At 33.1% G+C, this 15,927-nt stretch overlaps 1 protein-coding gene and 1 long non-coding RNA gene across 2 annotated transcripts; both read right to left on the minus strand.

Moving 5' to 3' along the window:
- Positions 1–7,470: 7,470 nt before the first annotated feature.
- On the minus strand, positions 7,471–8,595 carry LOC142173287 (uncharacterized). The gene is made up of 2 exons (XR_012702927.1): positions 7,998–8,595; positions 7,471–7,774 (listed from the first exon to the last, which is right to left on the minus strand). It is a non-coding gene; the product is annotated as an uncharacterized LOC142173287 (long non-coding RNA).
- A 4,148-nt stretch (positions 8,596–12,743) lies between these two features.
- Positions 12,744–15,536, minus strand: LOC107762940 (acetylajmalan esterase 2-like). Its single transcript, XM_016581336.2, has 5 exons — positions 15,159–15,536; positions 14,061–14,267; positions 13,805–13,953; positions 13,355–13,628; positions 12,744–13,273 (listed from the first exon to the last, which is right to left on the minus strand). The coding sequence occupies exons 1-5, from the start codon at positions 15,451–15,453 to the stop codon at positions 13,053–13,055; spliced, it is 1,146 nt and encodes a 381-aa protein (XP_016436822.1). The 5' UTR covers positions 15,454–15,536; the 3' UTR covers positions 12,744–13,052.
- Between the last annotated feature and the right edge of the window lie 391 nt (positions 15,537–15,927).

A 15,927-nucleotide genomic window follows, 5' to 3' on the forward strand; every position in this document is an offset into this window, starting at 1 on the left:
GTATGCCCTATATCAAAATAGAATCTCAACTAAGAACCGGTGTATCTTATGCTGAAAAATAAAGTAGTTGATGATGTAATTATGGGCATGCCTAGAAAGAAAAAGCAGAGACTTTGAAGAATTTACCTTTGGTGACATTTATACTTTGAGAACTTCATTTCTAAGCTACTTTATTTCATGCTTCAAACAAAGAAAGATTTGTGAGTTTAATAGTGATGGTCGGTTTGTGGCTTTGATTCCCTGAGTAGTTTGAATTTGCGGCCACCTTGCTGAAGAAGAACTGATTCTTTCAGCGCGATACCGAGTTGCTCGGATACTCTGTATTACTTTCTGGAAATTTTGGCTTTCCATCGTTGCCCTCGACTGTTTCATACCCGAATGTCTAAGGTATTGATGAACCTTGTCTATCAAGCAAGTCTTCACTTTGGCAGTTTTTTCCTTTAAAAATCAAACTTGATTATCTTGCACCCGATATCAGTTTGTGTTTGTGGTGCTATCAGTTTTTCCCATGAAGCAAGTCTTGCTTAGTGACCTTTTCAATTTCTTCAAAACACTTTGTTCGGCTTATCAGAGGAAATCACAATTGGATTTGTGCATTTTTCAATGTCGTGTGTGCCCCACATCCTTTATTTTGCCCTTCTGGGAAACGGTGACCAATTTTTGGCCCTTTCTTTGTTGGCTTCTAAGGAAATAAACCAACAAAGTTTTCTCTTTGGAACTTCTGTCTGTATGAACCCTCAGATCTTGTTTAACCTCAACAACTTATTGTGCATGTTATTTCCTGGGTATGTCCTCTTTGATGTGCTAGGATAGAACTCGCTTTGTATAGTTAGAAAGCTGGTAACAGATTTTTAAATCATTTTTTTTATTTTAACAAAGACTGACTCAAAATAATAATGCAAATGGACAAAATGACGCGATGTAAAAGTGAGAAGAATAGTATTTAACTAAAAATGCTATTTTGCGGGGAGAGAAAGAAATCCTATTTAGAAATCCTCGCTCACGTCAACTACTGTCTCTGTAAAAAATAGTGGGGAGTGAGTCGCTTGCTCAGTGAGTAATAACACTTAACCACAACTATTTTAAATTGGGGACAAGTCAGAAAACATGCTTGTATAATAATAATAATCAGAACTATCATAAAAATAAAATGCCCTCTCAAAACGGTAAATATAATCAGTCTATTCATGTTCTTCCTGTAATGAAAATCAATTTAACAAATCGGTAATAAACTCGTAAACAGTTGACGCGAGCGAGGATGTCGATTATTTTTTGGACTCTATACTTGATTCCAAAAGAGGGGGTCAAAGAAAAATAAAACAGGCTCAAAAGGGGTGACGAAGCATATAAGTATTTGGGTAACAGAAAAGGGTCTCCCAACCTCAAGAATGCCAAACATTCTATCTCTTCTCAGGTTCGACATTGATAGACATGAGTGTCTTCATAGTTTTGTCAGTTGTATAGCTCTATTGTCAATATCTTGTTTGCAACAAATGACCTTTGATAATTGGAGCCACTTTTTCTTGGTCTTTGTCTTGATCGGAAATGATGCACTTCAGTACCAGTTAATCCATTTAAATTCCCTGGACTGCGCGTTCTTTGGAGATTTGGGTCATCTTTCCTGATATTATTAGATTATGGCAGGCCGTGGCAAAAAACCTTTTTCGTTGATTAGTCCAACAAAACTTCAAGCCATTCAAATATCCTTAAGCCGGATTTCTATGATAGATTGAGATGAAGATCTTTAACCTCTACGGATATAACTATTTTGGTTCCTCGTGAACTTGACACAGGCTTATCATCAAAGTATTTCAGACTTTTTCTTATCTTCAAAGTGTTTCCTCGATTTAATTCAAGATTGGACAGGCTTTCTAAAATCTAGCCGAAAACTCCGCATGCATATCATGTCACTAAAATTGGTGTGAAAAGAACTATACATGCAAGAAGAATTAAACATAATGGATTAAAATGACATAAAACAAAAAGTTACATTTTATTGATTAAAGGATAGACAGGTTTGATGACAGGACAAACAAACAACATCTGGATCACGACCTCGAAGTAATCCAGATGATAGAAATTATGACAAAATAAGTTACCAAGACTCATTTCCAGCAAGGAGGGGAGTGACTTTCCAATGACCAAACTTGACATCTTAGCTACGTATTTGCACATTAGCATTACTACGGAATTCAATAAGATTGCTTTGTAACCAACATTCAGATTTCGACTTTTTGATCAAATCGTTCCCCAATATTGGTTATCGGATTTCAGGACTGGCGGCGTGAGAAATTTCATAGCAACCAATTTGCCAAAATACTTGGAAGAATTCTCATGTCCCTATCATCACAGGTCGTCTCACACAAAGCATGTCCTATTGCTCAAACTTGGTAAAAGTCAACCAACATCTGCCTCTTCTTTTCACCACCAAACTGTGTACTTGTCTTTTTGTGACCTTAGTCGAATTAACAATAGCGGTGCTTATTCCCTTGGTTGAGAAGATGATAGAGTGATCCAGGATTGTTTTCGTAATTCACCATGGCAAACCAACAAACCGACCACCTTTAACTAGTTTTTATTCCAAAATAACAAGCATGTTAGAATGAACATACTCTTCTTCTCTTTCTTTCTTTTTTCTTTCTCTTTTTTACTTTTTTCACTTTTTTCAAAATCATTCGATCAAATCTGATGTGGGAACATGAATCAGATCTTGCGTAGTTTAGGGAAGATCATGAATAAAGTAAATAAACTAACTCTTACTCTTATACAATTCAGACCATGATAGCTCCTAACAAAGGGGAAAAAATTAGATTTTTTGGGATTTATTTTTGATTTTTTTGTGGGAATTGTTGAAAGAAAGACTTCTAAAGAAGAAAGAATTTTTTTTTTAATTTTTGAAAGAAAGACTTCAAAAAAAAATATTTTTGAATTTTGAATTTTTTTCTTTTAAATCTCCGAAAATATTTTTGGATTCTGAATTTTCTTTTTAATTTTCGAAAGAAAAACTTCTGAAGTAGAACAAAAAATATTTTTGAATTCAACTTCATTTATTTTTATTTTTTTAAAAAACAATTCTCGATTTGATGTCTCAAGGATAGATTTAAAGAAAAATATATTTTTGGATTTTTAAAAATTGGGGGCCGGACCAGATAAAGGTTGCTTACGTATCTCACATCCGGTGAGAATCTGCATAGTTCGACGAAACCGATTATTTTTCTTTTTTAATTTTTATGAAAATTAATATTTACACCTCACGCCAGACTACTACAAAATCTTAGTAAAAAGAATTATTTGTACTAAACTAGGAGGATGATATTTTTTAATTTTGCTCAATTAATTTTCTAAAGCCGGTCAACAATGCAAGGAAGCCTTCTAAATGATGTAGCAAGTAGTACATAAATGAGTATGATGGTCACAAAGAGGATACATGTCTTATACGAACCCGACCCCTGTGCCGAGCTTCGCTAAGTCAAATGCGCGTGATGCAAATAAAGCGAACCTATTAGGGATATCCCGCATAAAGTTTGTTCTCCTAGGTTTAAATCCTAGTGGAGAAGGTATCTATACTGGCTTACTCGAGCGGATAACTCGAACCGAGTAGGGTCAGCATACCGGTAGCGCTGCTTTCCGGCTTAGCTGGTGGTGCTCCCCTCCTAATACATGTGTGACTAAAATCCTTCACTGGGTGGCAAGCACCTCGTCTATCTCAAAGAAATCGGGTTATGTCAAGCAAATGCCCAATTTTAATTTCAAGAAGACTCAGAGAGGTGCGTGAGAACACAGTTTATATGTACAGTTCAACAATATCAAAGTGGTAAAAAGCGTACAAGTAGCACATTAGGCCCAAATAAATCACAATATATACAAATTTAATAAATTCAAATAAAGTCAATGTACAAGCTCGAATTCTGGTTCTCCACAGTAGAGTCGTCAGAGTTGTCACACCCCTTTTTTACCCAAAAAGATATGTATGTTATGAATTGTGTGGGTTAAAAGAGTTTTTCCATTTGAAGTGAAATTTTGAATTATGAATTATTTTATTGTTCAGAGTCGTCACTTGGAATTTGATTTTTGGGTGTTCCAAGTCACCTTTTATTTGAATCCTTATTCAAGGGAAGATTTGACTCTTTTATTATTGGTCTGCAAAAACAAAGTCAGGTAAAGAATTCTGTTGGCCGGGGAGAAGGTTTAAGGCATTCCTCGAGTCCCGTGATTCTAGCACGGTCGCTTTTATTGACTAAATTTTAGCTTAACTAAATTTTATGTATTATTGTGTTGGTAGGAAATTTTATGCATTTTTTGCCTTAAACCGCTTTTAATTGCTTGATTATTTGTAGTTATGGAATTATCTTCAAATGAGTCAAAAGTACATGTACTCATTTTGTTTGGCGTGTTAAAAATCATGTCACGCGTGCGTGTACATAATTACTAATACTTTTATTAGTATTAAGACTGTTTCGCCCAAAGTGGAGTGAACGCATACCTTGATTTTAATTTTGTAACTCGTAATTATGTCACGCGAACGTATACATAATCACGATAATTTGATTAATTAAGAGCGTGCCTAAAACATATTATTGCATTCTTGAATTAATCTTAAAACAAATTTCAGATTATTGTGAGGCAAGGAGTTATGGAACAACAGAGAAAAGGGAAAAGGTCCAAAATTGCCGATCTACTATACTATATTGTTTACTTCTGTCACCCGTTATACTATTCACCCAATCTAGCCCCTGTCGTTAATCAACTTTTAAAAATTGCCCCTAATCTTAACGGATCTATACCGTGACAGCTGAGCCCTCAATATTTTTCATGTCAGCTGCCAAGTCACTCGACCCCACCAAATTAAAACCTCACAAACTCCATTACATTCATCATTGACAAAGAAATACCAACTTTTACCATTAAGCTCCATGTTTCACCACTTGATCGATTCAACAATCAGAAAAAAGAAGTAATTCCATGCTCTAGAATAACTTTATTTTCCTTGTTTTTCAAAGAAAAGGAAATTTTTTCAATTTATTTCCCACTCCAATTAAAATGGAAAAATAATATCTCATGGTTAGAAATTAGGTTTGTGAGATTCCACATTTTTTCAATCATGTTTTTCGAAAAATGCCATAAAAAGAAGAAAGAGAGATCAGAAAGCATAACTACTCTCGGTTCTTCACAATTTTCGGGTATAATTGTTTAAAAAAAATTAAAAACCCATTTGCTTTGGAATTAGAAATTTGTGACGGTGTTTTTTAAGGGAGATGTGAGGCATAAATCTGATTTGAGCAAAAGAAGTTATTGGTGATAAAAAAAAATTAGGAAAAAAAATTGAAGCCCACCATGAAAGAACAAGCTTCAAAGCTTTGGATATGCAAATAAACCTGAATTTGTACAGAACAGAGGTTGCTTTGGTTGCTGTTCCAAATCTCATCCAATTATTATTGTGGAAAATCCATCTTAAGGACTAGGGATTCAAGGAAAGTTGGTGAGGAAACCGAGTGTATCGGACGATTTTGGGAGCACCAGTACATGTGAGATGGGTATGAAATTAACTCTGCGATTTTGAAGAAGTGATAGTTGACAGATTCAAATCTGAAGGGGCAATATTTGTTGAGGTTAAAATTGAAGATCGCTATTAAATTTGAAGAGCAAAAACTAAAAACACCATTGAAGCTCTTTTGAGTATTGAATCATTAAATCTGAAATTTTTATCGGATTTATTTGCTGGAGATTTGGTGTTGTTTGAGTCGTGAAGCTGCAAATCAATTAAAGAACTGATTTCAATCTATTGTTGTTGCGTGATAAATTTAGAAACCAAATCGTTAAGGATATGTATGGAGATATTCTTTTGAAATTTTTTAAAAGAAAAAATCCCAAAGTTTAGCAAATCGGGTCGGGTAATGCATGGGAGACGGGTGATGTAATAGGGTCTGTGGGGTTTTAATTTGGTGGGGTCGCGTGACTTGGCACCTGATATGGTAGCTGTCAGGGAAAATATTGAGAGGTGGTCAGCTGCCACGGTGTAGATCCGTTAGGGTTTGGGGCAATTTTTAAAAGTTCATTAACGGTAGGGGCTAGATTGGACGAATAGTATAACGGGTGACAGAAGTAAACAATATAGTATAGTAGAGTGAGAATTTTGGACCTTTTTCCCAAAAAAAAATGGGTCACCTTTTGCTCTTATTAAATTGCGCGTGATAGAAATTATTTTGACCCAAATAACTTAAAATTAATCATAGCTTAATTAGCCTTTTAAGATCAACTTAACAATAGGCTCAATTGCTTTCAAATTTGCATCTCTAGCCCAACAAGTAACTTCGTGGGCATTTGGACCTAAGAAGAGCAAAATTTCAAAAAAAGTGAAAATGGTATTTGAAAATTAAAATTGTGTTTGGACATAAATATAATTTGGGTTGTTTTTGAAGTTTTGTGAGTGTTCAGAGTGAATTTTGAAAAATAACTTTTTGGAGTTTTTCAAATTTTCAAAAAATTTCAAAATTCATCTTCAAGTGAAAATTAAAAATTTTATGGCCAAACACTGATTTCGAAAAAAAGTAAAAAAAAATTCAAAAAAAAAGTTCAAAATATTCTTATGTCCAAACGGGTTCTTAGCTAACAGTCCTCTTAATTCATGCTTCTATAACCTAATGACTTGGTTCCAACAAATGGAAACTAAAGCAGTACACTTTTAGCCTCATTCTTTGATATTACCCAAAATATTTTTTCTCCAAAATGTGCTTCTCTAATTCCGGGGAAAAGTACATAATTAGCCATTAATTAGAAATATCTTTACTCTTTAGCCACTGTTTAAAACATATTTACTCTTTAGCCAGTGCTTATTAAATTTTTACCATCCCGGACGAAAATACCCATATGCTAGACATGGGTGCTGTGTAAATATTAAGGGCATGATATCCTTAACTTCATGAATGTTGTGTAAATATTAAGGATAAAGTGTTTTGTAATTGCACATTTCGTTGTTAAACATTAGAAACACATGTCCTTAATTTCATATGTGCAGTGTAAATGTTAAGAACATGGCATCCTTAACTTCATGCGTGCAGTGCACATGTTAAGGACATAATGTCCTTAACTTGTATTTGCATCTTCTGTTGTTAAACTTTAGGACCTCATATCATTAACTTCATATGTGCAGTTTAAATGTTAAGGACATAGTGTCCTTAACTTTATGAGTGTTGGTATAAATATTAAGGACATGGTGTCCTTAACTTCATGAATGTTGTGTAAATATTAAGGTCAAAGTGTCATGTATTTGCACTTTTCGTTGTTAAACTTTAGGACATCATGTCCTTAACTTTATATGTGCAGTGTAAACATTAAGGGTACGACGTCTTTAACTTCATGTTAAGGACATCATATCCTTAATATTTACACAACACTCATGAAAAAAGGGTAACAATGTCTTTTCGTATTAATTTGAATAGAGTAGTGATTATTTTTGCTCAGCATTAAAAATATTGGATAAAAATTAAATATCATGTTAAAAAGTGGTTATCCCACGCCATTTCTGCATAATTCCACATACGGCCCATTTGAACTCAACCAAACCAATGCCCACGTTATTATCAACAAATTAGATTATGATAGTCCAACAATAACAACAACAACAACAACAACAACCCAGTATAATTCCACTAGTGGGGTTTGGGGAGGGTAGTGTATACGCATACCTTACCCCTACCATGAGGTAGAGAAGCTGTTTCCAATAGACCCTCGGCATCCTTCCCTCCAAGAACTCTCCACCATGCTCTTAGGGTGACTGAACTCACAACCCAAATTAAATATATTCAATTAACAGATAAAATTCCAAACTTAAAACCAATATTAACATTGAATTCTTCAGCATAAAGATATGAATCAAATCATTAATGGAACAAGATTGTGTGCATAATTCATCCTAGCAGACATGACAGAAGCTAACACCAAAATTTTATTTATCACAAGCATCAACAATATTTTGAGACTAAAAGTAAGAAACGGACCTCAATACTCGATTTTTACGGGCCTTGAAGACCGAAAACAGCATGACCACGGCAAGCCCGGAATCTCGCCGGACAGAAACTTTCACCTCGCCGAACTCGACCTAAACTTTGACGAAGCTCAAGGATGGTGTTTGGACTGATTTTTTAAGCTGTTTTTGAGCTGATTTCTGGTCTGTTTTCAGCTGATTTTCGTTGCATTTTTGTGGCTATTTTAGCTGGGGTTTCACATGGTTTTATGGTAGTTTAGGTGGCTTATTTTTGGTGCTATTGAAGCGGCATTTTGGACTGTTTTTGCTGCTGTTTTTGGGTTGTAACAGCTATTTTGCTGCACTTTGGGGCTGATTCGATGGAGGTTTTGGGGAGGTTTTCGGGATGATTTTGGGACTGTCTTGGAGGTCGTTTTGGAACTGTTTCGCAGCTGGGTTTTACTGAATTTTTGGGATGAAAATAATGGTGTTTTGGAGGAGGATGAAGGTTTTTGTTTTGCTGCCTTTTAGTGGGTTTGTGGGTGTATAAGTAATAAAAAAAAAAGAAGAGAGAAAGAGTGTTGAAAATGAATGATGGGATAAGGGAATATTGAAAGGAGAGTAAGATATGATACGTGAATAATGTGGTAGGTAGCTGATGGGATAAGAAAATAATGTAGGGAAGTAGGAAGTAATTTTATTATATTTGGTTTGTGATTAAAATAAATTCTTTCGTCTTCTATATAATAGATTTTGTTAAAAATATTACATATTCTCTATAAATCCTACTAATAAAAATAACATAAAAGTTAAAATATAAAAATTAAACCTAGAAAATATTAAATATAAAAAAATAATAAAAATTTAAATATAGTCAAAAATTAGATGCTCACGCTATTGCATTACAAGTCATGTGTTGCGAAGCTAATGAGACTTAATTTGTTGCTTTCAAATTCAGAGTTAGTGTATATTTTCTAATGATTTCTTTTGTAGCTTAATTTCTCCCCAATACTATTGCATTATAAGGCATGGCTCTAAGCTTATGATACTTTTAAATTTGTTGCGTTCAAGTCCAAGGTAATGTACATATTCTATTGGTTTCCTTTGTAGATTAATTGCTCCCGGGGAAACAAAAAACAATTAACGGAACTTTGATTTCTAATCACATCTGAACTTTTGACATGAACCCCTTAAAATTTCGAAACTTGAAAAATAGGCTGAACTTGAAGGTTTACATACTCGTTATGAACGATGAACACTTTTCCAGAAGCAATTTGTTATTGGCCCTGAGAAGTAAAATCTATAAAAATGTTGAAGGTAAATCTATCAATTAATCGAACGACTCTCTTGGAATGTTTGAATAGATTAGTTCCTTATTAATTATGTGCACTTTGCCAAAAAAAATTAAGGGGTTCATGAATTGTGGTAACATATCATCAATTAGTTATCTTGCCAACGAACTGTATGCTTTTTGTGTAAAGTAGTGCAGTTTTTATAAAGGGGAATTTTCAAAAATTACTATTGTTTAGTGGCTATTAACTTCATATAGCTACCATATACATAATTACTTCCTATAACTATTATCTAGTTGTTACGCGGCTGTATTTTTGTTATATTCGTGCTACTGTATTCATGAATACAGTAGCAGAATTTGCCTAAAAAATAGGGAAGTTCAGTTGTGCGACTGTATTCGCTGTATTCCCGCTACTGTATTCATGAATACAATAGCGGAATTCAGCTAAAAAATCGAATTGTTTAATAACAAAAAGAAAATCAATTAGCATGTATCATTCCTAATTTAACTCGACAAAATCAATTCTACCTAAATTTCGCCGCTACTATGTTATATTCCATGTATTCGCGCGACTATATTATAAATACAATGAAGTAATCAAGAAATATGGTGTATACTATTCTATTCAATTCAACTATATATATTGTGTTCAATTCATAAATATCATTATTCACTATTATACATTGTGTTCAATTCACGTATTTAATTTGACTGTATTCAAACAACAACAAAAATCACAAAATACGATGATATTCGACTGTATTCAAAAAATACACACCTTTGGGATACATAAATACAAGCAAAAATAATATATTTGTACAAAAACACAATGTATTTGAGTGTATTTATACATAATATAATATATTTATATAATTGTATGTGACTAAAATAGCAAAGAAAAGAAGAAAGTTCGTCGGAGATGACTTTTTCCGGCCAAGCCAAATATTGTACACATTGTATTAAAATTAAAAATGGAGACGAACAAAAACTCGGTCCTTAAATCTTCTCCGGCGTAGCCATGACCAGATTTGTTTGCCTAAGAGGATGGGCCAATAGTGGATGATGACGCAGACGATTTTGCGACGATCAAAATTGAGTGCTTTAGTGGGTATATCTCGTATCACCCTCTTCGGAGTTTTTGAATCTGCCACCGAAGACGAAATTTGAAGTTTCTTCCTCAAAATCTAATAATGGCGAAAATTGAAAAAAAAAGTGAAGAGTAAAAGGAGAATGACAGAGTAATTTGGCATGAACCAGCTAAAAGATTTACCAATTACCACGAACTTTTGGAGAAAAAAACGTTGAGGATCAATTATGAAAAATTTGTTCCTACAATCTTATTGTGAGAGAGAGATTGTGTACAGAGATAAAAGAAAATTCTTGTTGTGATTTGAGAGAGAACATATGTTAACTGAAAGAAAGAAAGAGAAAATATATGAATAGCATATTTCACTCATATATGCGGGGGCGAAGCTAGAGCTTCGATATCGGATTCGGCCGAACTCAGTAGCTTTAGTCCAAATCATATATTTGTCTTAAAAAATTCATTGAATATTACAAATTCTTACTTTAAAACCACTAACATAAAAACGTTAAAATACCGAACCCAATAACTTCAAATCCTAGCTCCGCCTCTGCCTATATGGTAGTGTATACAATAAATATTTATTTTGCTATAAAATATAAAAATTAGCTATAGATAATAATATTTTAAAATAATTTTAGTTTATAATAAATAGGGTATAATAATTTGTTATAGAAGGTAAAATACTACTATGGTGTTGGGAGACTCACTTATTCATAAAAGCGGCGACTAGGGGTTGATTCACTATATCTTAGAGATGAATAGTAGGTTATGGAGAAAGGGAATTCATTTTCGCCAACCGGTGAGACAAATTGTGGTTGTTACAGATCCCTTTCCACAAAAGAGAAAATGTAGGTCTCCTAATCTAGTATTACTACACATGCAATTTCCATTAACAGGTTTATTAGTATAATTTTTCCCTGCAGAGAGCTGAAGATGAAAATATTTTAATAATAATACTAAGTAAATAAATAATGCAGTAGGTACAATAATAATAATAATAATAATAATAATAATAATAATAATAATAATAATAATAATAACGAGAATCTAAATGACAGTTAAAGGGTGTGTTTGGTATGAGGAAAAATATTTTCCGGAAAATATTTTTGATTATTTTGATTCAGATACGTTAATACATGTTTGTTGAGGATTTGGTATTTGAAGGTAAGAATATTTGGGGGCTTTAGAATTATCACGACTTATTAATTATTTAACCTTAAAACATTTTTCCAATCTTCGGCACCCTTGCTCACCCACCCCACACCTTCATACCCACCCACCTAATCCCATCCCATACCTACCCACCCCATCCTCTCTCTCAAAAAGCTTTTTCTTTCAAATTTTATATTTTTTTCCGTCACCACGCACCCTACACCCCGAAAAAATAAATTTTTTTTTTTTTTCCAAAAAGGCTTCTTTTTTTTTCAAATTTCAGTTTTTTTTTTCGTCACCACCCACACTACACCCCCGCAAAAAAAGTTTTTTTTTTACTTTTTTTTTGTAATTTCAAATTTCTATTTTTTCGTTTTTCTGCACCACCCACCCACTAACCAAAGAAGGGAAAAATATATATATTTTCAGTTTTAGTTTTTTCATCTTTCGGTTTACAGGTTCGAAATTTTACAAGTTCCAAAATTATGAGTTTGGAAGTTTATGTGTTTGGAAGTTTACGTGTTTAGAAATTATAAAGTTTACGGGTTCGAAATTTTACGGTTTCGAATGTTTAGCGGTTGGAAGTTTATGAAATTTGTGGGTTCGGAAGGTTGTTGGTTCGAAAATTTATGGCTTCATGTTTATTGTATCTAAATTATTTATGAATATTCTTGAGAAGTTATTTTCCTTAATTTGCGTATCAAACACCGAAAAATGAATAAGATTACTACTTGTTTTTCAAAAAATATTTTCCGTTATACCAAACACATCCAAAGAGTATTACGTATAGTACACGTTCAAGAAAGCCATCCCTTTTTTCTTACTCCATTAAATAATTTATGATTTTTTTTCTGGAACAATGAAAAGATTTCCTATTGATATTTACTATATATAATCTGTATAATCTAAACATTGAAAGTTTAAATATCGTCGGCATCACAAATACAATATTCTTCATCTATTCTCGGGTTTAATAGAGAAACTATATATGACCTTTTAACTTTGTTTATACGGTTGACTTCACATGGCACAACTTTGCACGCCACCATGTGGAAACTCGAGAACACTCTATACTAATCACACATAATTTTGTTAGATATTTGTACTAATTAGTGCAATAAAATAAAAATTAAATGACCATTCAAGAAATTAGCCCCAAAATATATAATCGCTCCTGGTTGAGTTAGTAATTGAATTGTAAGGTAAAATAGATCAAGGGAAAAAGGTTATATGAAGAAAAAAAGAAATAAAACAACACTGAACTTTGATTTCTAGTCACGTCAACTTTGGACATGAACCCCTTAATATTATGAAACACAAAAACAGCCAAAACATAAAAAAGAGAAAGCACTTGCTATTTGATTTGTTCATATTGAGAGAAGTAGAGAATAAAAAAGAATAGCATTCAGGAAAGCAATGTTGATTTAATGCACTTGCCATTTCAATATGACTTCAATAATGCCATCAATCAATCGTCTTAATAATGTCTTGAATCGGCACTGCGTTGCGTAGAAAGAAGGAGCGCTTATTTTGAATATGCTTTTTGATTCATACACTTAAGCTTGACAGTTCAATTGGGGCAAGATATTAGTATCAATTAGCCATCTTGTCAACCAACTGTATGCTTCTTGTGTCAAATGAGCTCCATCCCAACTGATGTAAGTACTCGGGTCAATGCACACTGGAACTCCTATAGCTCCACATTGATTATGTAAGTCATAATTATAATCTCCTCCTATTCCACAACACGCTTTCTGTAGAACGTTTTTATCAAATCCTGAAAAGAAAGTTTGTAAATGCGCATATATTTCTTATAAACACATAAAAATGAGGAGTACGTATTTTTAGCATCACTTACCAAGACTGACGGCATTTTGTAAAAGCCAGAGATAGGCATTGTAGTAGTCACCATAAATGAGTGTAATATTTGGGTACTCTTTCTTTAGGTCTAGAATGGCTTGTCGCAAATGATCATTGAAGAAGATTATTAAATTATTGAAATCTTTCAAGCAATGGTGCTCATCGTAAGCACTTGAGTTGTCCGTCATGAATTTGGTTAGGATAATTGGAAAACAACCACCTGGAAAATTGCCAGGAACTACAATTCGAGTAGCCCCCAAACTAATGACCCTCTGAAAGAGGTAAACAGATCATTAGGTAATAAGTATATAAAGTGACACCCTAGACAAATCCTCGATAAAATACAGAAGAGATGCTGGGTATATAATTAAGTAAATAAATCACTAGTTGGCTGTGCCTGGGCGTATAAAAAATAAAAAATAAATACTGTATAAAATCAAAAACTCACTCTAACGCCATGAATGACGGCCTCAACAATTTCTGGCACTATCCTTCGCGACTCTTCCAACGTTTTACCTTGCGATAAGGCAAAGTTGAATTCATTTCCCCCTATTCCTCCAACTAGGAAAAGAGACTTGTTCAATTTGTCTGGGCAATCTAGCAAGCAAAAAATATTCATCAATTTAACTTCCGTTTAGATTAGATTATTAATTACATATTTCCTAGGAACTAGGAAGTATTTAGCAAATTAATTAATTAATTACCAGTATAGCAGGTGTTTTCGAAATGAGAAGACATCCAATCAAGTTGCACACTTAATGAACTATTTGTTGATGGATTAACCATATTCATATTTTCCAGAATTTCAGCTGGTAAAGCAGTAGCTCCTGCTACTGCAAAATTTGCACCATGTCTGAAATTTGCATTTTGATCCTTGATGGGACTTAGGAGAGGAAGACCAGACTCCAGCGCTGTGTTGAAAAAGAAAAGAAAGCATATATTACTTCATCCTATGATATTGATTGCATGTCAACACTTAAATAGACTGGTAAATTATTACTGAGTTGCCAATCAATATCCCTTCATTGACCAACTGCCTACCTTACCATTTCTTTTGTATTAATTATCGTAGTATTCCCTTCAAATGATTTTCTTATTACTTAATCCTATGAATTTGATACCAGGTTTACGTTGTCAAAATGTGATTATGTAGACCCGTAAGTACAAACAAACCTCTTTGTAACAGTCTCGTTTATGTTTATTTTTTTTTTATAGCAAAGTGCTATTATAAAGAACATATATTATAACATAGCACAAGATCAATCTCACACCTATTGAGGATAAATTGCAATGCATCCTTTTTTTAAAAGATTTGAATGAACTAGTAGCTAGATTGTTTAGTTAACTAGTTCTATGCACTAATAATGTAAAAAATATATTTACATAATCAGATCATTTAAAAAATAATTATAAATATATTTCTATGATAATTTAATAACCCCTTTTCAATTTAAATGATGTAGTTTGACTTAATTGACACAAAGTTTACGAAAAAAAAAAACATTTGAAACATGTGGTACTAAAAGTTTAAGGGGCAAAAGCTTAGTAAGACCATGATATTTGCGTGGTTATAAAAACTTCTAATAAAAAAAAGTTTAAACATAAATTATTTATAAATATAAAAATGTGTAAATTTTTTGGAACTGGAAATTGAAACGGACTAATAAGGAGCAGTAAGTAACCTAGTAAAAATGACAGATAATCTACTATCACAACTTAAAATTCAATGATGGTGTAAAACTTTTTATATGTAGTTAAATCTGAAAAACACGTCAAGAGTAACAGAGAATAAAGTATCAAACCTATGAAATCAATCATGAGCATGCCATTAGAACAACGTCCAGTTGCATTCTGAAAAAAGTTCATTCCATAAGGAAATCTTGCACATAGAGTATGAGCTCCACAAATACTCTCTCTGATGCAGTTGCCTGTATCTGCAAGTGAGTCACCTAACTGATATATTTTATCAAATTTGCAATTAATCAATCGTGGTTTTTGAAGCATTAGTACTTCTTGAGCAACACTTTTCTGTTGAACCACGAAACTGATCAAATAAATAACCAGAAGATGAAGCGCTGATCTTATTATCAGTGCCATGGCCAAACTTTTGAAAAAAAGAAAACTGCACCAAGGCAACCGAAACTTCAGCCTTACAAATACTACACGCAGTATCGACGATAACAAAGTTAAATTTATCGTAGGAGGAATATTAATTATGATGGGGTCCATTTGCTAAAGTAACAGGCATGCGAGAATTTGTTGCTTGGAGGCCACCTATGCAACGTGTGGACGAGAATTAGCACTCTACTCTACGTGATATCAGTTTGTAATTTTTTTTTACGGTTTTCTACTTAAATATTTTGACGTTGTTGTCACTCTTTTATTTTTGTTGATTATCATATTTCAGTGATACCTTATTATTTTGTTTTTATTACCGTAAATATTATTTATATTAGAGAGTTTATTCCCACCAAATTAAACTACTAATAAAAATGGTAGTATTGAAAAATACTGTATTTAAATGCCAGCTAGATATTGTATAATTATGACTAATATTCTTAAAAGTATTGC

The sequence above is a fragment of the Nicotiana tabacum genome, chromosome 19 (genome assembly GCF_000715075.1).
Source record: "Nicotiana tabacum cultivar K326 chromosome 19, ASM71507v2, whole genome shotgun sequence".
In the NCBI taxonomy this organism is placed as follows: Eukaryota; Viridiplantae; Streptophyta; class Magnoliopsida; order Solanales; family Solanaceae; genus Nicotiana; species Nicotiana tabacum.